The sequence below is a fragment of the Garra rufa genome, chromosome 17 (genome assembly GCF_049309525.1).
Source record: "Garra rufa chromosome 17, GarRuf1.0, whole genome shotgun sequence".
Classification (NCBI taxonomy): Eukaryota; Metazoa; Chordata; class Actinopteri; order Cypriniformes; family Cyprinidae; genus Garra; species Garra rufa.
In genome coordinates, this window is record NC_133377.1 from 2865534 (window position 1) to 2888243 (window position 22710).

At 41.6% G+C, this 22710-nt stretch overlaps 1 protein-coding gene across 1 annotated transcript in view; it reads left to right on the forward strand.

Annotated features, from left to right (window-relative positions):
* Window positions 1–13128, forward strand: part of LOC141290214 (alpha-catulin-like) — a 55918-nt gene extending 42790 nt beyond the window's left edge. Inside the window, exon 2 of the mRNA XM_073822410.1 lies at window positions 12934–13128. Within this exon, the coding sequence (XP_073678511.1) occupies window positions 12934–13128 (195 nt within the window). The remainder of the gene's footprint in view (window positions 1–12933) is intronic.
* Window positions 13129–22710: the final 9582 nt, after the last annotated feature.

Below are 22710 nucleotides of genomic sequence, written 5' to 3' on the forward strand. Positions count from 1 at the left end.
TTGATTAAATAAATGCTTTGTTTATAATGAGGAGGACATTTTAAGCTATGAAACTTACAGAATGTTTTAATGGTACAAAGACCTTTTATATGCCAAAAGATCAAGGCAAATTTTATTTCTCATGTAATGACCCCTTTAAATCTCAACAGATGCTGTAGGTCTACTAGGTATGTGCCCAATTTGTTTAGCACTTTATATCTGCTTTATAGGGTGAGCACTGAAAAAGGGCTTATCTTACTTAGTATTTTTGTCTTGTTTCTAGTCAAAATATCAAATACTTAGTCTTGTTTCCAGAGAAAAAAACTAAATTAAGTACATTTTACTTAAAATAAGTAAAATTATGTGCCACATTTTAAAACTTATTTTAAGCCAAATGCACTCAATTTATTTTTTCCACCCTGAAAACAAGATTAAATATCTTATACCATTTAGCTTAGTAAATGCATCTTAATTTAAGAATTTTTGGATATTCTGACTAGAAACAAGACAAAAATACTAAGTAGGGTAAGCCTTTTTTTGTAGTGAGCTCATCTAGACCAGTTTTAGTCACATTAAATCAGTGAAGTGCCAATGTGCCAGTTTGCTATTCAGACTTGGCACTAGCTACCTGTTTTACTCTCTGGTCTTAATTATCTCTGTCTCTGTCTTATTGGATTTCAGCCAGAGAACCCAATGTACCTTCACCTAGCCAATAGCAGTGCAGACACTATTGTGCCCATTTCATCATGACCTCACCTACTCTCTTGTGTAAAACTCACATCTTTGCATCAGGTAGTCTCTGAAAGCTGAAGGACATTGAGTTCTGATTAAATTTCCATAAACATAATTATATATCAGTGCTGATGTTTGCTCAGTAATAGAGTTTTGGTGAATGGAAAACCTGATAATAATTTACCTGAAAGATTTAATGGTATAGATTTGAGTTTAACTCATCCTATGTTAGTAGAAATTATTCAGTAGTCTCTTAACTTGGAAAATGGAGACCATCTTTGGGATGCATCAAGATGATGGATGAAAATTACTTAATTCTTCATACAAAGTCAGACAAATTTTTAATTACTGTTAGTTTAAACAGTTTTTTTTCCATATGGCATGATTGAGTGAGCTGTCATAATGCCATGATGTGTTTTTGATACAAATATCTCCGACTTGATGAGAGAATCACATGGATGCTTTCAGAGTACACCAACTTCCATGATCATTTCTTAATTTTTTAAAATTAGTTAAAAAAAAAGCACTTTTCTCTTTTATCTTTTTTCTGTCCTTTAACCCAGCGTGAGATTGAAAAGGACTGTGATGGAGCTTTCGTTTTCCGCAGGTACGGCTCTTGAAATTAAAAGGATCTCTTTCATCTTTCACTCTGATAGACTGTGATAAAATGGAATGCATTGCGTTTTTTTTCCGGTAAATGCTTTTTGGCAGCAGAATTGCGTAATTTGTGGCAAAGTGCAATAACATTGTGTCGTTTTTTTTTTAAACAGTGTTCATCACCATTAAATTGAGCTTGAGCTCCACTTTTTACAAGAGCGCTCATTCTTATTTCTGAATACAAACGGGCATGTGAGACTGAACCAGTAAAAAAATGTTATCTTCAAATATATATATACAAAAAACACTATTATTGAACTTTGAATGCACTTCGTATTTGTTTTATTGTCTATTTCAAAAGGTAATTTAATATAAAGCTTGTTGAGCCCGCAATCCATCTGCCAGTGTTTGGTATATACCTACAATTCATGTTGTGGTGAATTATCAGGGCTGTTTTTCATTCAGGGTTTAGTCATCTTGCTGTACTTATCAACACGAATGCTTTTCATAAGTAACTAAATCTTGTTTGGCTCAAGATGTCTTTTCAGAGTATTTGTTTTGTAAGGGTGATAAGATGCATATAAACCATTACCTAGCAAACATTCAACAGAAATGGAATTGTCTCTGTAAAGGAATGAAATGTGATAGATGTATGGGTGCTTGAGAGCAGCTGTCATATGCAGCTGATGTCAATATAAATACATTCTGATTGTCCTTCATGTCTCCTTTCATAATGGCTCCTCAGTAATGGTTTATGGAAATGGCCGTCGCAATGCCAATATCTAGAAAGCAACGTGGACGATGTCTGATGTGGGGTTTAAGGTGTCTGTCCAATAAGAAGTTTTTTTTTAAATCTGAAATTTGGGGCATTTTAGGCCTGGACAGGAGTTCAGTAGAGATAGGAAGCGAATGGAGAGGGGAACAGGAACAGGAACAGGATCAGGAAAGGACCTCAATCCAAGGCTCAAACTGAAGTGACCTGAAACTCTTCTACATGATATGTCAGAGCACTGCCCACAGGGACTTAGATTTTATTTTATTTTTAAAATAAATGTTATGATATAAAATGAAGATGTTTCTGTACCATTTTTAGGTTACGAATGAAATAAGTACATTGTGAAAAATAGCAATTAATTGTAAAAATGCAAAACAGAAGCATTTTCACCAATAGTCTTGAAGGCATAGTTCACTCTAAAAGGAAAATAACCCCATGATTTACTCATCCTCAAGCCATTCTAGATGTATATGATTTCTTTCAGACAAACACAATTGGAGTTATTTAAAAAAAATTCCTGGCTCTTCCAGTTTTTCTAATGGCAGTGAATGGGTGTTGAGATTTTGAAATGCTCCACATGGCTCTAGGGGGTATATAAATGCCTTCTGATGTGAATCGATGCATTTGTGTAAATAAATTTCCATATTTAAAACATTGTAAACCGAAATCTTTAGCTTCCACTAACACATGTGAATTGGATGTCCAAGAGAGTGGCATTCCAGCGAATGAAGGACGTAGGCATAGCGCAAGCTCCAACGAAAATATTGGTCTTGCTAAAGCCAAGTTTTGTTTACAGCAAAGGAAAACCAGTCTCTTCTTGGCTTACAGTTGAGGTCAAAAGGTTACATCCCCCTTTAAGAATGTTAATTATTTTACCAAAATAAGAGGGATCATACGAAATGCATGTTATTGTTTATTTAGTACTGACCTGAATAAGATATTTCACAGAAAAGATGTTTACATTTAGTCCACAAGAGAAAAAATTAAAAAATGACCCCGTTCAAAAGTTTACGTCCCTTTATTCTAAATACTATGTTACCTGAATGATCCACAGCTATCCCACAAATTCTTTGGTTTTCCAGCATTTTTGTGTATTTGAACCCTTTCCAACAATGACTGCAATATTTTGAGATCCATCTTTTCACACTGAGGACTCACATGCAACCATTACAGAAGGTTCAAATACTCACTGATTCTCTAGAACAGTGTTTCCAAAACTTTTTTTCTGGGGACCCACATTTTAAAGTCGATAAATCCTTGTGACCCAATAAACATTAAGCCCATATAGTTCATATATCACGAAGAGAATTTATGCATTAACAAAATATGTATGACCATTTTTAAGGTCATGCTTCCACTTAACTATTTAAAAGAGATACAGATATTTGACAAAGCACTTTTTTTTTTATTTAAGTAAAATGCAGATTTGCAGAAAATGCTGTTTACCACAAACACAATATTTATCCGTTATTTTGATTTCAAATCCACAAGTGCTTTTTCAGCATTGTGATCCTCTTTTATCACAGTACACTAATACAGTAACAGACATTTTCATGTTTAAACTCAATAAAAAACAACATATTATTCAATGCACTTGACTTCTAGATTTGTATATTAAGTTGCTCAAGCAAGTTGCAACACATTTAAACACAACATAGGGAGGCTATAGCTTTCTTTTCTAATTGAAATTGGGCTATCAAAAAATATTTTAATTAAAACTTACCACAGACAGAAACAGTCGGCTCTCATGCTTTTCTTTCGCATTAAATCTTTATTAAAAACAATGCTTTAAAGAACTTTTCTGCCTGGACAAGTGCACGTACAGTATTATGTTTCCTTTTTCTTTAAAACTGCACTTTCCTTATTTTAAACCTAGCCAAAAAGCCACGTGTTGACTGTGAAAAAGTGGACTTGCAGCACAGCAAAAAATAGACTCTGCCGAAATGATCGCTGCTCTTCTGCAAACGCACTGCTTTTGGGACGCACTGCTGTACAGCAACCGCGTGCAGTGTGAACGCTCCAATCCGTTAACATGGGTGCGGAAAAAAATACGCAACGCATACGCACTGCAGACGGAGTATGAAACAGGCGATGCAGAGGGTGAAAACTTTTGAACAGAAAGGAGATTTTTTACATTTTTATTTTGCCTAAATATTTAACAATAATAATTTAATAATTTGTTCATGTAGTACTGCCCTTCAGAGGCCCAGAAGATAGTTAAATGTTTACCAGAAGACAACATAACTTAAATTTACCCTGATCTTGAAATTCAAAACATAACATGCATTTTGTATGACCTTTTTTATTTTTGGTAAAATAGTTAATATTTTGTAGATTCTGAAAGTGGGATATAAACTTTTGACCTCAACTGTATATCGAAAGCCTCCATCATTTATACTTTTAATTGGTGACCGGTGTTTGTTTGTTTGTTTTGCTCTCTCCTCTGTGCTACGTCATCTGCTGGAACGATACTCTCTGGTTAATGCATGTACGACAGTTAGCGAAAACTAGAGATTACAGTTTATAAAGTTTTAAATATGAATATTTTTCTTACACAAATGCATCGCTTCACTTCAGAAGGCCTTTATTAACCCCCTGGAGCTGTGTTGAGCACTTTTTATGATGGTAGAATGCACTTTATTGTACTTCAAAATCTTAACACCCATTCACTGTCATTAAAAATATATATCCATATCCACCAAGGATGGCTTGAGGGTGAATAAATCATGGGATAATTTTCATTTTTTGGGTGAACTATTCCTTTCAACTCTAGGCCCCATACACTTAGGTTATGTATAAATATTAGGGCCGGGACTCGATTAAAAAATTTAATCTAATTAATTAGAGGCTTTGTAATTAATTAATCGAAATTAATCGCATTTTAATCGCATATAAATATTTGACCTGAGAACAGTGAGAAGTAAGATTTTTACATGGATTTTTAGTATACCATTGAATAATGACTGAATACATAGGCTTAGGCAACAAAATATTTTTTATTTTTGTTCAACCAAGTCCAACAGACCAGTGCAATATTGCCATTAAGTGTAGCAATAGGCTCGATGTGCTACAGTGAGATGCGAATTCCTTGTTGCATAGCTTGCACACAACCATGCTCTTATCGACGCTTCCATCCATTCGTTTTTTATAACAAAATTTCCCATCCACAGGGCCAACCAAAGCGGTCCCATCAGCTTTTTTGTCCATGTTCACTGTGGTTTGTTTTGCTGCGTCCCAATTCGCCTACTTATACTATACCCTATAAGTATGTACTCTTTTTGTGAAGAAAAGTACATACTTTTGAGTATGTAGCAGAATAGTAGGCAAGCTTTGGGACATACTACCTAGTCATAACTGCTTTTTTAATGGACGCTCTGTTGCTTAGTTACCTGAATCCTGTCACTGTTTAAACTGCCCTGTCAATCATCACAGTTAACATTATCTACATTTCGTTTAATTTAATTTCCTACCGTATTGGAGAGAAATGAAGAGGCACGTTCTTTAACGAGTCTTTCATGCCGAGAACTCTGCTCTTGTGTTTGCTTAATTATGCATTTAAACGTTAATGACCAAACCTATCATTATAAATGTTGCTACACATGGAATATAACACGGATAACATTTAAAAAATATTTTTTATCAGGTTACACACTGATTATTTATCACTCAAAACCCCTTTCTCTACCTGTCCGGTGGTCGCGCATATCCTCCATGTTTGTAGTTTTTTAACACTTTTTATGCGTGTTTGTAGTTCTAATCGAATCCTCGTTCACGGCGCAGTGTGTTGTGGGCAATATTAGCCGTTAGAGTGCGCATTGATCGTTAAGTAGTAGACCATCCGGGAATCTTTGGAATACTTTTTTAAACATACTACGATTTGGGACATACAATACTATTTAGGACGGACGCAGCTTGTCTGAACCAGAGCCATGGCTCTGGTCTGAACGCTAGTTGGTGCTCCAGTATAATCGGTCCGCCGAATCTCATCCAGTAAGAAACGTTCCGCGGTGCAAAACTAAGTGCGATTAAAATGCGTTAAATTTTAACGCGTTATTTTTGTGTAATTAATTAATCTAAATTAACGCGTTAAAGTCCCGGCCCTAATAAATATTATCCAATATTGGACAAAGCAGATAATCTCAAATGAGTAAAATATCAACCAGTTATGTAGCCTGGCAAATATATTATTTTATTACAGGCCTCACTCTTACAAATCGATACAGAGTCTAATCTCTTTACTTTTCCGTTTCTGTCAAACCCAGTCCAACAGGGACCATGGGAGGTTCATGCAGGCATTTCCAGCTTTTGTCCAATTGCTTGATCTGTAGTCAAATGCTGGCCCTTAGAGAAATATATTTCTTTGTTTAAGCAATCGAGAGCCAGGCCACTGTTGATGTATTCAGTGCTGAAACAGACCACAGTGTGCATGTAATGATAAAATGTATTATTGTCTAGCTTCATTTCAGCTGGCTTGACATTGTTGTCAGGTAAAAAAAAATCACACTGAATTGCTTTACACCTTCCTATTTTGGGTTTGTTTCGCACATTGTGTAATTTATAAGCAGACATTGTATAATGTGTTTGAAACGCAGTTCACATAAGACTTTATTTGAACAAACCAAAAGTCATACGGTGTTTGTTCAGCAAACTCGTTCAAGTTTAGAAAAGATTTTCAACAAGCGAGTTTTGAGTTTTATCATGGCACAAGTTAAAAATAGTCAACACTGCCAGCGGCGTTTAGACAGAAGCGATCGCTGTTTTGAATCGATGTGTTTTTCATGCAGCCTCTTTTTTGTTGACATAGCCAGAGTGGGCCATGTGCTAATCCAGCAACAGGAAGTTATGAGTGCCACCACCCTCTCCCTCTGACACATAAAAATACACACAGAGCGTTCTCACTTTCACTCAGCCTGTGCTTCTTGCTCAGAGACACGTGTGCCAGTGATTTAAACAGTTTCTGTGCATAGATCTTAAGACCTTTCTCATGTTTCTGTGGGTCGACTTCGCTGAGTAAGACTAGAGCCGGTCTCGGGTCGGTGTCTCACTCTGGAGCACTGCCACTGCTGAAGGACATGTGAGTGTCACCACAACATTACCTTCACTGAGGCCATGCTGGATTCACACACACTTTCACACACTGACTCAAACACTCCCTCACTCATTTACTCACACTGCAGTGACCTGCCAACATTTCCATCAGCAGAATTAAGGGTATGGCTAAATATGTAGGTGGTATGAGTCATTTTATGTTGTGATATATGCACTATCGTTCAAAAGTTTTGGGTCAGTAAGAATTTTTTGTTAGGACAACTTTGATGAAAGGTTTTGATCTACTTCAAATGTTGACCACTATATATAATTATTATTATTATTATTATTATTTTTTTTTTACATTTTTTTGTTTGTTTTGTACAACAGTTATACTGTGATATTAACAGTATAGTTTGTCCCATTGCACAACATATACACAAATGCTGGGTTAAAAACCCAGCAGTTGGGTTAAATGGTTAACTCAACCTTCTGGGTAGTTTAATTTAACTCAACTATTGCTTAAAAATGAAAATTGAAAAATTAAAAATTCTTGCTTAAAAGGAACTGGAAATGGGTTGGAATTGGAAATTAACATTTATTAATGTTTATTAATAAGTTCAATAAATAATAATTAAATAATGAGCATTTTTAAATGGCTTATTGTTATTCATAAATAATACTTCACCTTTTGATTATTGCTGATGCCTTTAGTAATTACGCTGCCAGTCAAAAGTACGATTTTTAATGTTTTTTTTTAAAGAAGTCTCTTCTGTTCAGTAACATATATTTTTGCTATTTATAACAACTGTTTTCTATTTTAATATATTTTAAAATGTAATTTATTCCTGTGATTTCAAAGCTGAATTTTTAGCATAATTAATCCAGCCACATGATCCTTCAGAGATCATTCTAATATTTAGATTTGCTGCTCAAAAACATTAATTATTATTATTATTATTATTATTATTATTGTTATGTTGATAAAACATAACACTTTTTGTGGTTTTTGGTTTTCAGGTTGCTTTGATGAATAGAAAGTTCAGAAAAGTTTTGAAATAGAAATCTTTTGTAACATTATAAATGTCCTTATCACTTTTGATCAATTTAAAGCATCCTTGCTAAATAAAACTTTTTTTTTATTTCTTTCCCCTCAAAAATAAAAAAATACTGACTCCAAGCTTTTGAGTGGTATAGTGTATAATGTTACAAAAGCTTTTTATGCTTTTTTTTTTTAAATGCTGATATTTTGATCTTTCTATTCATCAAAGAATGATGATAAAAATGTACTTAACTGTTTTAAATATTAATGATAATATTAATAAAAAATGCTTTTTGAACAGCAAATCAGCATATTAGAATCATTTCTGAAGGATCATGTGACACTGAAGACCGGAGTAACGATGATAAAAATGTAGCTTTGATCAGAGGAATAAATTACATTTAAAATAGAAAGCAGTTATTCTAAATAGTAAAAATATGTCACAATACAACTGATTTAGCTGTATTTTGGATCAAATAAACACAGCCTTGGTGAGCAGAAGATGTTTTTTTTTCTTTAAAAAACATAAAAAAAACTTACTGTTTAAAAACTTTTGACTGGTAGTGTATGTGTCTGATTTTTAATTTCCAACCTATTTTGGGTTCATTTTTAAGCCAGCTATATAATTTTTAAACAATAGTTGAGTTAAATAAAACTACCACGAAGGTTGGGTTAAACATTTAACCCAACCACTGGGTCTAAACAACCCAGTCGCTGGGGTTGTTCATATTTAACCCAGCATTTTTGAGTGTATCATCATACCGCTGAGCCAAAGACTGTGGGATAACTATCTTGAACTCTGAATAAACATCATACGTGGTGCTTTTCCAGAACTGTTGACGTAATGTCAACATTGAACCATTCATCCCTCCATTGTTCAGAGCCCCCTCACACCCTTATCCTCCGACCGGATTTTTTCCCCTCCTCAGGGAATGTTTCATTTTTCTCCATCTATGACTCATGGATGGCCCTCGTTTTGTTGGCAGAACGGCTCATAGCCATCTAATATCGGTCGCAGGAGCGGTGAGGCAGGGACAGGGCCCTTTATCTCTCACCTGAGCGTCTGATTACAGCCATCTTCAGGGAGATGTGTCAGACACATTGCAAGCGCTGGACCACAGGATGACGTAGAAACACCTCCCCCTCGATTTATCACTCTCCCCTTCTGTATGTGGGTGTCGACATAAGACTGCATGGGAATGATTCAAAGAACTCCCTCAGAATGATAAATTATAACAGCAGTAAGTAAAATGAACAGAGTGTGAAGTCTCCACAGCTTAAAGGGGCCATGTTTTACACATGAACCATTTTATAACTTTCCCTCAAGTCCATAGTAGTGATAGTCAAGTCAGTATTTCTTGTCGTAAGTTAGTTTTTCATAACTATTCTCATCCATATCTTGCACCATAAGAATGAAACAGGTTTTTGCTACTGCACCTTTAAAGGAGAAGTCCGGTGTGATATTGACCTAAAGTGTGTTGAATCATTATACCTTGCATATCTCATCTCGGTTTGTGCCCTGCAGTCCGAAATCTGGGGTCAGTTAGCCGATGCTAACAACAGGTTGTCAATGAGGGTGAATAGGGCATCGGAGTAGCCATGTAAATAAATCACTGTTTTACGCCATTTACGAGGCACAAAGTAGCTCCACAATTCATTGGTAGACTTCCAAGGGCCCTGACATTTAAAACGAGACATTGAGAACTCAGAAAAAGCACCGGTAGTTTATTTACAAGAAGATTTATAAAGAAAGAAATTTACCAGCCGCCGCCATCTTGAATTTAGTCACGATAAGTCGAGTGATGAGCAGGAAGGAACTCATCAGGTTATCAATTTATCAGGTTGTAGTTTCCTTCCTGCTCGAAATTGCACCCAAAAATGGAAATACTAACATTAATTATTCAACCTCATGTTATTCCAAACTTGTAAGACTTTTGTTAATCTTTGGAACACAAATTAAGATATTTTTGATGAAATCCAAGAGCTTTCTGACCCTGCATAGACAACGACGCAACTACCACGTTCAAGGCCCAGAAAGGTAGTAAGAACATTGTTAAAATAGTCCATGTGACATCAGTGGTTCAACCATAATTTTATGAAGCTACGAGAATGCTTTTTTGTGTATTCTCTTTTTTGTATAATACTTTTTTTGAAACATTTTTTTTCACAGACGAAAACAAGACAAAAACAAGATAAAAAATAGTTTTGAATGTCGTCAACTATGATGAATCTATTGACATTTTCGTAAATGGAAAAAAAATTGACAAATGTTAGGGGAGGATTTGGGAAGAGATTCATTCAGAACAATTCTGCTACGTGGGAAGTTAGATGGTGTACATTTGAACTGTATCGTAGCCTATTGATCTGGTCTGTCATAAGCTAGCATATATTTGCTGCATGTCTCATAAAACATTTAAAAATGTCAATATCTTATAGCAAGAGATGAGCAGGCATATGGATAAATCTGACGACACAAAAGAGAACTCACTTCGTTCCTTTTTTTTGAGTGTACAATCCGAAGCAGCGCATGAATAAAAAAATACACAATGTTGAATTGTCTATTTTGGTGAGTATTTACGCAAACACACTCTTAGATGAACGTAAACGGTTGGGAGAATATCGGATGTGTAATAGTATATTGCATCCGTGCATTAGGTTTTAAAGGGACAGCAGCCTAATTTAGTTGCTGTTGTCTGTCAAGAGAGTACCATGATGTATGCGTCGGGTCAGAAAGCTCTCGGATTTCATCAAAAATATCTTAATTTGTGTTCCTAAGATGACTGAAGGTCTTACAGGTTTGGAACGAAATGAGGGTGAGTAATTAATGACAGAATTTTTATTTTTTGGTGAACTATCCCTTTGAGACTTAAAGGAAAAGTTCACTTCCAGAACAAAAATTCATATGAAATGACATATACCCTAATTCATGAGAAAATGACATATACCCTAACTGTCTTGAACCTGAATACACAAAGTACATGCAGAGCTAGACAAGACTAGCATTTGAGGTAAAAAAACAAACAAACAAAAAAAAGTATAAATTAAAAACAAGCAGAGCACGGCTGGTTCTAAAGCAAGCAGTGCCAACTGCTGTTCAAAACTAAGCTCAGATTCGATTTGAGATAGAATCGCGATGTGTTTGGAAATCTCAGAATCGATGCCGAATCATTTCTCGATTCGCATTGCAACGATTTATCATCCCATTCCTAATATGGAGAAAATCCTGAATTTTTTTTCTCAAAAAACATAATTTCTTTACGACTAAAGAAAGACATGAACATCTTGGATGACAAAGGGGTGAGTAAATTTTCTGTGCATTTTTGTTCTGGAAGCGAACTTCTCCTTTAAGACTTTTGGATATATTTTTTTGAGAGAACCTTTCCAGAACGTTAGCCAAAGTACTAAGAAAGTTTCCTGCTAGCTGGGAAATGCCCTAGTGAATTCAGATAAGATAGATGGATGATGCTAAACGTCAAACCCCAGATGACTCAATCGTGAGAAATGTAAATATGAAGCGTACGAGATTCATTCATCATTCACTACCCATGCTGAAAACGCCACACTGCTGAGAAGGAGAAATCTGTCACTGATTATGTGCAGTTCTAAGCTAAAATTCAAAATATTACAAAAGACATTATTTCTAAAAGCATTCTTAAAGTTATTGTTGTTGACTGGTTGGCAGTAGTACATGTAAGGAAAGGAAAGGAGAGGAAAGGAGGTGAAGTGAGGCCAAGTATGGTGACCCATACTAGGAATTTGTGCTCTGCATTTAACCCATCCAAGTGCACACACACAGTAGTGAACACACACACACAGTGAACACACACCCAGAGCAGCGCCCGGGGAGAAGTTGGGGGAACGGTGCCTTGCTCAAGGGACTCACCTCAGTCGTGGTATTGAGGGTGGAGAGAGCGCTGGTTATTCACTCCCCCCACCTACAATCCCTGCCGGACCTGAGACTCAAACCTGCAGCCTTTGGGTTACAAGTCCGACTCTCTAACCATTAGGCCACGGCTGCCCCGGACTTCTGTTGTCTTTATGTGGTCTGTTTTAAAGTATTATTCTCAGGCACTTGTGTTGTCCATGTTCCCTGCTGTTGCACTCCAATTAAACGTTTCCTTTAGCAGGCCACCTGCCATTACCCATCAGCAGGAGGTGAGGGATTTCAGCTCTTGAGAGCGGAAATTGTAAAGGGCTTCGAGTAAATGATTGATGAAGTCAATCCCGACACAGACGGAAGACCGTAGCTGTGATTGTGTCTGAATGTGTGAGAGTGTGTGACGTTAAACATATGTTGATGAAGAGGATAGGAGGAGTGTGTTGTTCTCAGCTCTCTCTTGGGCACTCACTTTCATTCTTGTACTCTTTGTTATCCTCTTCTCTCCCTATTGTGCAGGCATTGCACACTACCATTGAAAAGGGGGCCAGTGAGATTTAATTTTTATTTTATTTTTTTATTTTGAAGAAGAAATTATTTAGCAAGGACACATTGATTGCACAGATTGATGAAAAGTGACAAAGACAGTAAAGGGATAGCTCACCCAAAAATGAAAGTTCTGTCATTAATTACTCACTCTCATGTTGTTCCAAACCCGTAAGACCTTCATTCATCTTCAGAACACAAAGTAAGATTTTTTTTTGATGAAATCTGAGAGCTTTATAAGCCTTCATAGATGTTCAAGGCCCAGAAGGGTAGTAAGGACATCATCATTAAAGTAGTCCATGTGATATCCATTATACCATTATTTTGCTAAACAGTGCCTTGTTTGTCTTATTCCAGATTACCACACTGATCAATCACAAAGACAAGCTCAAGAAGACGGAGAAGACCTTACGGGCCATCCAGAAAGTGGGGCAGGCGGTCAGTGTTGCAGTTGGCCGCTTTGTGGCGGTGGGTGAAGCCATCGCAGCAGAGAATGAAGACTTGAAGGACGAGATGGGACTGGCTTGTTTTGAAGCCCGGAGAGCAGGTTAGTCTGACACTACTCAACTGGAAGAGCAATGACACATAAGCAGTTTTCCCGGGTGGAGTTACCAGGCAACGAGGAACAGGAAATGGACAGCTGGGTTAAACATAGTGGAACTTGTCAACGAGCTCAGGACTGCCTGTCAGGGTTGCACACCATGCAAAATTGATTTAAAATTTTCAAATTTAATTTAATTGATGTAGCATACAGAAATAGCATTTTGATTAAGCATAAACATGAAATCATACATACAACATATGAGGTACTTCAAGAAACTTTAGATTATATCATTATCATTCAAGAGGAATGTAACGATATGTAGAAATTAACTCAAATTTAATGTTGATTCGGATATAGAATCGAATCTAAACTTCAGGGAAATCAATTTAGAATTAATAGTTTATATTTCCTGACCGGTCGTCCACCGAATCGGTCAACTCAATACACTTTATCAATTCCAAAGTCCATTCACGTTCATTGGCAGGAACGTAAATAAACTTAAATATTAATTTGGGAAACTAAAGCCAGGTAGCTTGATCTAGGCAAAATAGTACTTTGTGAACACAAAAGGCAAGACAATTCTCTCAATGAAAACAATGATTTATTGAAAACTACACTAGGATTACAAAACTAAGACTACTCAAAACACGAACACATACACACACATTCACACGCACACTCATACAGTTTCAGAGATGGGATTTTATGAATTTTGAGAAGACCCAAGACTTGTTATATTACTGTTACTAGCTTCTCAAATCGCAACCTCAGAAAATCATCAAGCAGAGATCTAACTTAAACAAAACGCACCAGATTTCAACAAGAAATGGTAGACCTTGTTTACTTGCTCTTGGCCGGAATGGGGATTCCGTCCTGGCTGGAGGCTCGTCTCAGCGGATGCCCTGGTTGGCTGCGTGCTAGTCGGTCTCTCGGATGACGTCTTAGGGAATTCCTCAGGAGCTTGGAGTTGGGCAACGTGAGTTGCTCTCAGAGTTCGATTGGCGCTTGGGTTGCAAGGCGCGTAGGCTCTGAAGATTCAAACCGGGATGCGAAAGTCTTTTGCAGTTTCTTGTGAGTTCTGGAGGGCAAGAATGCCTTGTAGTTGGAACGAGCAGGCGATCTTCGGCAGAGAAAGTTTAGAGTCTTTCAGGATGTTTCAAGGCTCTTCTCGCTCAGTTCAATCAGGTCAAGTCGGCACTTCAAGCACAATTCAAGTCAATTCAAGCCCGCGTTTCAAGCACAATTCAAGCCAATGTTCTGGTTCGGGCCATTAGGTTTTAAGGGGTCTGTTAGACACGACCCCGGGGCTTGAAGGCCAATGGCGTTGCCACGGGGGCGGGGTCATGTTTGATGCAATTCCTTCTGGCATGTGACTTATTAGGACACAGATTTATCTTCAATTTGGTTATCGATTATCATAAACTACTGCAATGCATACAATATGAAATTCTCATTCACTCAGACAACCTGCATTTGTCATGATCGTTCAAACGAAATCAAACATAGGAATATAAGGTTACACATGGAATACATACTTAATAACTGGGTTAATCAAGGCACACAAGGCATAGTAAAGTACACGATTACACGGCACACATTGAACATAAAGGAAGGAGGGTATCCTATCCCTTTGCATAGTAAGTTCGATTGATTGGAATAGTGTTCTTTGCTTCTTTTGCCTTTGCATCATATTTGATAGCATGTAACGCACGTAGCGTGGGTTCAGTCTCGTGATGTGTGAAGGGAATTCTGAGGGGGGGGGTTTCGCAGCAGGAAGGCTATCCTGTGATCCATAACTTTTCTTAACTTAATTTGTTAACTCAAGTCACAAGTGGACAAACGGTCCGTTCTTTGGAGGGTCTCAGAAAGGAGGGGAGATGATCCCGCAGATTTCCCTCTTCCTGTGTCAGCGAATTCTTAGTCATGTGTTGGTGAAGGTGACAAATCTCCATTTGTTTTAATGGGTCTCTCAGCACAAATAGCTAGTTGTTCATTTGATAGGATTATCTTTATTGCTGCTTCGTTTCCTGGGCGATCAGCAGACGGAGATTTGGCGTAGACAAAGTGGCACCCAGTGGCTTCGCGCCGTTTTGGCAAATGGTTCAGATAAGGGAATCTTTGAACTTCCTTGGAGTATGGAGATTTGATTCGTTACTTGTTGTTTTGCGTAACTAAAATCCTACATAATCCCCCTCTTGGCTGGCGATGTTCCTGGTGCAAACATCGGCAGACACTGGAACAAGAAGGCAGAGAGAGAGAGAGAGGGAGCAAGGCACTCACAAAACACAAACAACATCTCCATCACTCGCTGAACTCTGGTGCAGGGCTGTAGCTATTGACTGGTAGGGTCACGGTTATTTCAAAACGGTATATGGGATCGTTGGCGAAGGCAGTGTGACTGGGGCGTTTTTCTTTGGTCAGTTTTAATAGTCAGTGGATCGACGGGGCGGCATGGGCGTGATCTCAATTAGATTCGTCGCGTTCTCGGGCTCGAGTTCGGATTCTGGTGTGGGTTTTTCGCGGCGAAAAATGCGTGGGACGCCGGAGGTACATTTATTGAGAGACTCTTGGACCGCGCTTACTCGTTTGTGGAGGAGGAAGGCGAGGGTTAGAGTTACAGCGTATCCGACGATGGTTGAGATGCACAATGCCGTGTCGGCGGCGGACCAAGACCGAATAATTGGGGGACCGGCGGGTGGAAGGCGAGCGATGGCTCCCAAAGCCGTGTTAACGGGAGTTAAATCAATTAGTTGCAATCCTTCTACCTTGATCCTTTCCTCCAACTCAGGATCGAGGTCAAAGGAATGCTGTTTGAAGAAGGGCGAAATTTCGAGCTCAGCTTTATATTCCTCTTCGGGGAGGTGGTACAGTGCCAGGTCATCGATGTGGAGAATTGAGCCTTTAGGAACCTTGACCCAGAGGGTTTGGTTCGGCAACGTAATACGGGTAGCCGTGTCGTGCTGGTCATACGTCAGGGTAGCTGTACGCACTGAAGTACTGACCAGCCACTGGTTCCCAACAATTTCGGCTTGGGTCTCCTCCACCTGAGACCGTGGCATAGCTTCCGCGGAACAACTGGTATCGGGTCGGATGGATTCGAGGCCGCAAATACCTTCGGTGTTATCCCGGACAAAGGGTTTACTTGGACATAGATAATGAATATCTTTGGTAAGCGTACACATTTTGAGGTTAGGGGCCAGATACAACTGCTCGTTATTATCGTGGTAGGCGACGACCTCGGGAGTGTGTATTTTGACATAGGTATCCCTTTGCCAAAAGCCCACGTTCACGACGTCCTTTAACCGGTAGATGTTATTGGAGTCAATGATGGGTAAACTGAGGAGAAAGGCTATGTCTCCTGCATCTGGGTCGACATACAATGGGATGGCGCTGCCCAGGGAGTAGGCGAGATGGGCTTGAAGGGGATTAGCGGGACCAGTGGTCGAGGCGGCTAGTATGTCTTGGACTAGGCTTAGGGGTATTAGGTAGGGAGGAATTCTGCCCATGGCTAAACTGTCAATTGAGGAGCTTATCTCTCTTAACATGTCAGTCATGAGATTGGTTAACAATTGAATTTGAGCTAGGTCGTCTTGCACGACCGAAAACAGCTTATTGAGGGCATGGATTGTTTGGTTGAGCAGAGTGCTGTGGGTGTTCAAGACTGTAATGGTGCCGTTCAGTGATTTTCCGAAAGTTTGTAGGGCCAAGCTTTGGACTAGAAGCTGGTGCCGGATGTCGGGTATTTCGGCTTGGATCTCACCCACATGTCGTCTGACTGTGGCCAGGTTTACCGCATTGGCGGTAGTCATGCCGATGTTAAACAGAGTTCCTACAGCCGCGGCAGCTCCCAACAGGGCGCCCAAAAACCGTTTGGAACGTCGGTTGTACCCGCTTAACTCAGCTTGGGTTACGGTCATTTTTTGTAACTGGCGCAGCATGTGTGTCACATCTGCTTGTGCGTGGGCGAAGGCTTCCCGAGTCCAACGGGTGCCTGCCCACGTGGTCTTAGGAGATGGGAGGGTGTAGTGTGCTCGGAAAACGTCACGGGGGTTGAATCGGACGTACACCTTTTGGGTGTAGGTTTTACAATTAGTGATCAATAATCCCGGTTGTTCGCGGAGTACGATCCCTGACGCTGGTCCGAGCGTGGCGACTTCTGGTTGGGGTACGACCCCGACTACGCAGAGCAACAGGACGGCGAGTCTGAACATCTTCCTGGTAACAGAGAACACAAAAGGGGACAGTTAGCTATGAGGACCATGGGTGGCGGAGCCGCCTTTATTGTTAACCGAGATTTGTGACAATAGTTTGCTCATAATTTGGCGCACAGTGTCAGTTCCACCTTCAGAATCTAGGCTCAAAGGAAAAATGGGTTAAGTTTTGGTGGGGCCTAGAGGAAAAGGAAAGCGGAAAAAGGGAAAAAGGGAAAACAACACACAAAGACGTTAAACGAGGTTAGACGTCAGGGATGATCGTCTCCTCGCAGGGAGGCGGTGAGGACAGGTGTAGGTGGTTTATGTTGTGTTTGTGAAGGGGGTTGTGTGTGTTTTCCTAGGGGGATAAAACACAACAAAAACATACAAACAAAACATAACAACTTGTGTTAGCGTGAGATGTGGTCTGGGCTTGGTCTGTGTCAGTTGGTTTGGTCTTCCCCCTCTTCTGATCTGTTGGAGCCCCAATGTTTCTTGATCTGGTTTCGATGTACCCATCGAAGTACTGGTTCGTTGCGGCCTTGCCTGATTCTGATTCGGTAGGCAACGGGCGAGAGCTTGTCTACGATCTGGTGGGGTCCAGTCCAGTGAGGTAGGAATTTCTTTGACAGACGATAGGGCCCGCTTTGCCGTGGCTGGGCAAAGCAGAAGTACCACACTTTGTCCCCAACATTGAATTCCTGATGTGAGGCCTTTTGGTCGTAATAGGCTTTACGACCTTCTGCGCTTCTTTGGAGTTGTTGTTGAGCGAATGAGAAGGTCGTTCTCAGGTGTTGGTGCAGTTCTTCAAGGTACTGGTGAGTGGTGTATGCGGTGGCGAGGTTTGTATCTCCGGGTTGGTACAGCAGGTGTAATGGGAGTGTCATTTGTCGCCCCGTCATCATTTCAAATGGCGGTACACCAGTGGACTTGTGTGGGGTGGCTCTGGCAGCCATCAGTACCAGGGGCAACTTAATGTCCCAATCCTTTTGGTTGGCTGCTACATACTTTTTCAGCATGCTGACCACCGTGCGATGAACCCTCTCAACTTGCCCAGAGGCTCTTGGATGGTGGCTTATATGTAGCTTAGCTTGTATCCCGAGCAGTCTCCAGACTTCCTGCATTACTTCAGCTGTGAAGTGGGTTCCTCGGTCCGAGTTGATCCTCAGAGGTAGCCCGAATCTTGAAAAGACGTGATTCATCAGCAGACAGGCAGTGGTTTCTGCGGTGTCATTAGGGGCGGGGAGGCACTCCACCCACTTGGTGAACTCGCAAACCACGGAGAGGAAGTATTTGTTACCTCGGGTTGACCGCGGCAAAGGTCCCACCCAGTCTATCTGAAGGTCTGACCAAGGGAAGGTGACTCCTTTCCGTTGTAGTGGTGCTCGGTGATTTGAGTTTGCTGGTTGGAACTGGCAGCAAACGAGGCATCCCTTCACGTAATCTGCAATGTCTTGCTGCATTCCAGGCCAGTATGCCACCTGTTTCAGCGTATCGTAGGTGGCCTTTGCTCCGTGGTGTCCAGCACATGGGACATCGTGAGCGTGCGCGAGCATAATCCCCCTTTGGCACTGAGGGACCACAAGCTGCGGCGCAGTGAGTGGCTCAGGGACGTATGTGAGGAGACCGTCGCGTAGATGCAGCATGTGCTTGATAGAATGGAGCGTGCGGAGGTCGGAAGACCGTGCTAGGTCGGAAGGAGAGATAGGGTGGTTTGTTGGATCGGAGATATGAGAAATAATAGTCTGTAGTATTGGGTCTGAGGCTTGGAGGGTGAGTAGGTCACTTGGACTGAACTGTGGGGACAGTTCGACATGGGTGGAGGCGGGGTTGTGGTTGGCATTGGCCTGTTGGCGGCGGGTAATAGCGGAGACAGCGGGGTAGGGTGCAAGGGGGGGTGGGGTCCACGCTTCTCCATGCAGTGCACCTGTTTTAGCTAGTGCATCCGTTTGATCATTAAGGTCTTTGTCTTGGCCTGGTTGTCGTGAGTGGCCTCGGACCTTCTTCCAATACACGGTTATATCATGGTTTAGGATGATGGCCTCGCATGCTTGGAATAGCTCTTGATGCTTGACAGGTTTGTTGTTGGCAGTCTTGTATCCATTTTGCTTCCATCCAGCCAGGTGGCATGTGAAGCTCAGGCGAGCGTAGTTTGAGTCAGTGCAGATGAGGAGTTCTTTGATGTTGTGGGATGCAGCCAGCTGCAGCGTGAGGAGGATGGCTGCCACCTCTGCATATTGAGAGGAATGCGGGCCTAGTTTGAAGTGTTGTGGTTGGCAGGGGTTGTTGTTGAGCCAGACCACGCCAGCGCCCGCTTTCAAGGTTCCTTGGTTGTTGTAGGAGCAACCGTCGACATAAGCAGTGGGCATGCCTTCGCACACATTCTCCTCAAAGTATTTGTGGTTTGTAAGCAGTGGTTGCGCTGGTTCGTTGGGCTCTGTGATTGTGCATTGTGTATCGCTGGAGCAATTCTGGCAAGCTGCAAGTCCATTACCCAAAGCTGATTTGTGGTTTTGGGCATATCGTGCCTCGACATCGCGTCCTTGAAGCGTCATCAGCCAGGTGGCTATGCGTGCGTTTGTTACCACGCCATCTCGGATTCGTTGGCTGTTGAGGAAAGTCACAGGTTGGTGACAGGTTTCTATGATGACTTTCTGGGCTCCAATGTAGTTAGAGAAGCGTTGAATGGCCCAGACGGTGCACAACAGAGCTTTCTCACAGTCTGAATATTTGCATTCAGGTGGTAACAGTGTTTTACTGGCGTAGGCGACCACTCGCTTGTCTTTGTCATGTAGCTGATATAGGCCTGCGCTGAGGCAATGTTTGGAAAAACCTGCTTCCAGATGGAATTCTTTTCCTGGGTCTGGGTAGGCTAGACAGGGAGCAGAGCACAGACGTTGTTTAAGCTCGCTCATCGCTTTGTCCTGGTCTTCCGTCCAAATGAAGGGTTCATCTTTCTTGAGGAGAGATGTGAGTGGTCGGGCAATGTCAGAATAATTTTCAATGAATTGTCTCGAATAGTTGCAGACTCCCAGGAAGCTTCGTAGCTCAGTGATGTTAGTGGGGGGTTTTATGGTTTGGATTGCTTGAGTGCGGCTGGATTGCGGTTCGATTCCTTCTCGTCCAACAAGGAGGCCGACATAGTTCACTTTGGTTTTGCACCATTGGCCTTTGTGGAGTGCAATTTTGGCACCTGCTGTAGTCAGCTGATTTAGGACGTGGTCGATTTCCTTTAGATGGTCTGCCGCGTTGGTGTTCTGCAAGAGCAAATCATCAACATAGATTATGTTGCCTCTGGCTCTGGCATCAGGGCAGGCTTTGTTTAGAAAGATGTTGAATTCAGCTGGTGAGTTGGCATAGCCGAAAGGACACCGCGTGAAGGTATATTGTCGGTTGCCAAAATTGAATGCCAGCTTGTGTTGGTCGTCTGGATGTACGGGAATGGTCCAAAATCCGGAGGCAACGTCCATAGTGGATAGGATCGTGGAGCCTTTGATTTTGGGTATTTCTTGGTCCAGTTGTGTCATGGGCCATCGTGACAGGGGTACCTGTTTGTTCAGTTTACGATAGTCAATAGTAGGCCGCCATTTGCCGTTAGGCTTGAGAACTGGCCAAATAGGTGCAGAGTATGTGCTGTTGCAGGGGCGGATGATTCCCTTTTCTAGCATGGAGTCGATGATTTCCTGTACCGACTCATATGATGCGATAGGAATTTTGTACTGGCGCACATATGTGGGTGGTGCACTTGGGTTTGTCGGAATGCGCACGGTGTGGATGTTGGTTAGGCCACAGTCCAGAGAGTCCTTAGCAAAGGAGTCTTTGTATTTATGTAGGACTTCTTTGAGTCCCTGGCGCTCAGCGTCGCAGTGGAGGGCGTCTGCTTCCTCCAAGATCTGTTGGATCTGTGCGTTGAACCCGGGGTAGGGTTCGTCTGTGGGTTGTGTGTTTAAAGAGTTCTGAGCCATTAGGGTCACTTGTTCTGCTTGTGCTGTCAGAGGTTGGGAGGAGACAGCGTAGACTGCCAGGTGTGTGTCATCGGTCAGCTCTGAACGACAGACGCTTTCTTTGGATACAGGCAGCACAGATGTGATGGAGATAGTTCCATGTGGTTTAGTGAAGACTACGGCATCGTCCTCTTCGTCTGTCAGCAGCTGGGCTGGTATGGGGCCTATGATAGGTACTGTTAGCTCAAAGTCATGGAATTCTTGGCTGATGAGCCATCCCACGTGGCTGGCTTTAGAGAGTTTGATGTCTTGAGCCGTGCAGTTGTTGACCAAGACGTATACGGAGCGGGATGACACTTCCATGAGGGGCGTGGCTTCCAGGGTCAGACCTAGCCTTAGGTAGGTCCTGGAAGGATGGAAGAAACCTAGTTTGCTGTTGAGAGCTTGTCCTGGTCGCATGTTCAGGCGGACGCTGACGCTCTTTCTGTAGGCAGGTATGGTGACTTCCTGTTCGTTAATCATGGCACAGGCGTCCGGCACTGTCTGACCAGATTGAAGGTTTTGTAGGTTGACAGTGGGGTTCAGTCGGTGTGACGCCGGGGCCCAGATGATGTCATTCACCGTGTCGATGCAGGCGTTGAGTCTGACAATGATGTCGGCTCCAACATATAGTTCGTGAGGCAGATCAGGGATTACCAGGAAGTAGTGGCTTAGCAGCCGGTTGTTCCACTGTATGTCTGCTGCACAGATTATTTTGGAGGTGGCCATTGTTGTTGATTCGGGGCTGAGAGGGAAGCGGCTATGCTTGGAAACATGTGGCAGGTGCTTTTGTCTCTGCTTCAGCGTTTTGAAAAGGCTTAGACTGATGGCTGAGACCTCTGTCCAGAGAGCCAATACTGCATCGGACACAGGAAGGTCCTGGATATTTACAGCAGTTCTGATTTGGGGAGGACCTGAGGTTGAGTTCCATGTCTGCAGTGTGCAGAGAAAAGGGTCGAGAGCTTTGTTAGTTGCAGCTGGACTTGGGCTTGGCTCTGACCTTGACCTTGCTTCGTCCTGTCGTAGACGATGGTCGGTGTCTGTGGTTTGACACTGCGGTGCTTGTGGGTTTACTGACTGTAACGGGAGGGGCTCGCGGACCTGTGTCCACATCTTCAGGTGTTTAAAGTCAATTAGCGGTTCAAAGCGATTTAGCAGGTCTTTCCCGATGAGAAGTGGGTAGGTGTTTAGTGGTGAGATGTACACCGGGTGGATGAGATCCATCGGTCCGACAGTTAGATGGATTGGGGCCACGTGTTTGAGTTGCAGGCCCGTGTGTGAGTATGCTTGGAGGTTTAGTTCACACCTTTGGAGCTTGAGGGTGCTGTTTGCTCTCCTGTTTCTCTCTTGGATCTCTTCCAGGAGTTCAGTTGACATTAGAGTGATGTCTGCTCCTGTGTCCAAGAGGGCTTCC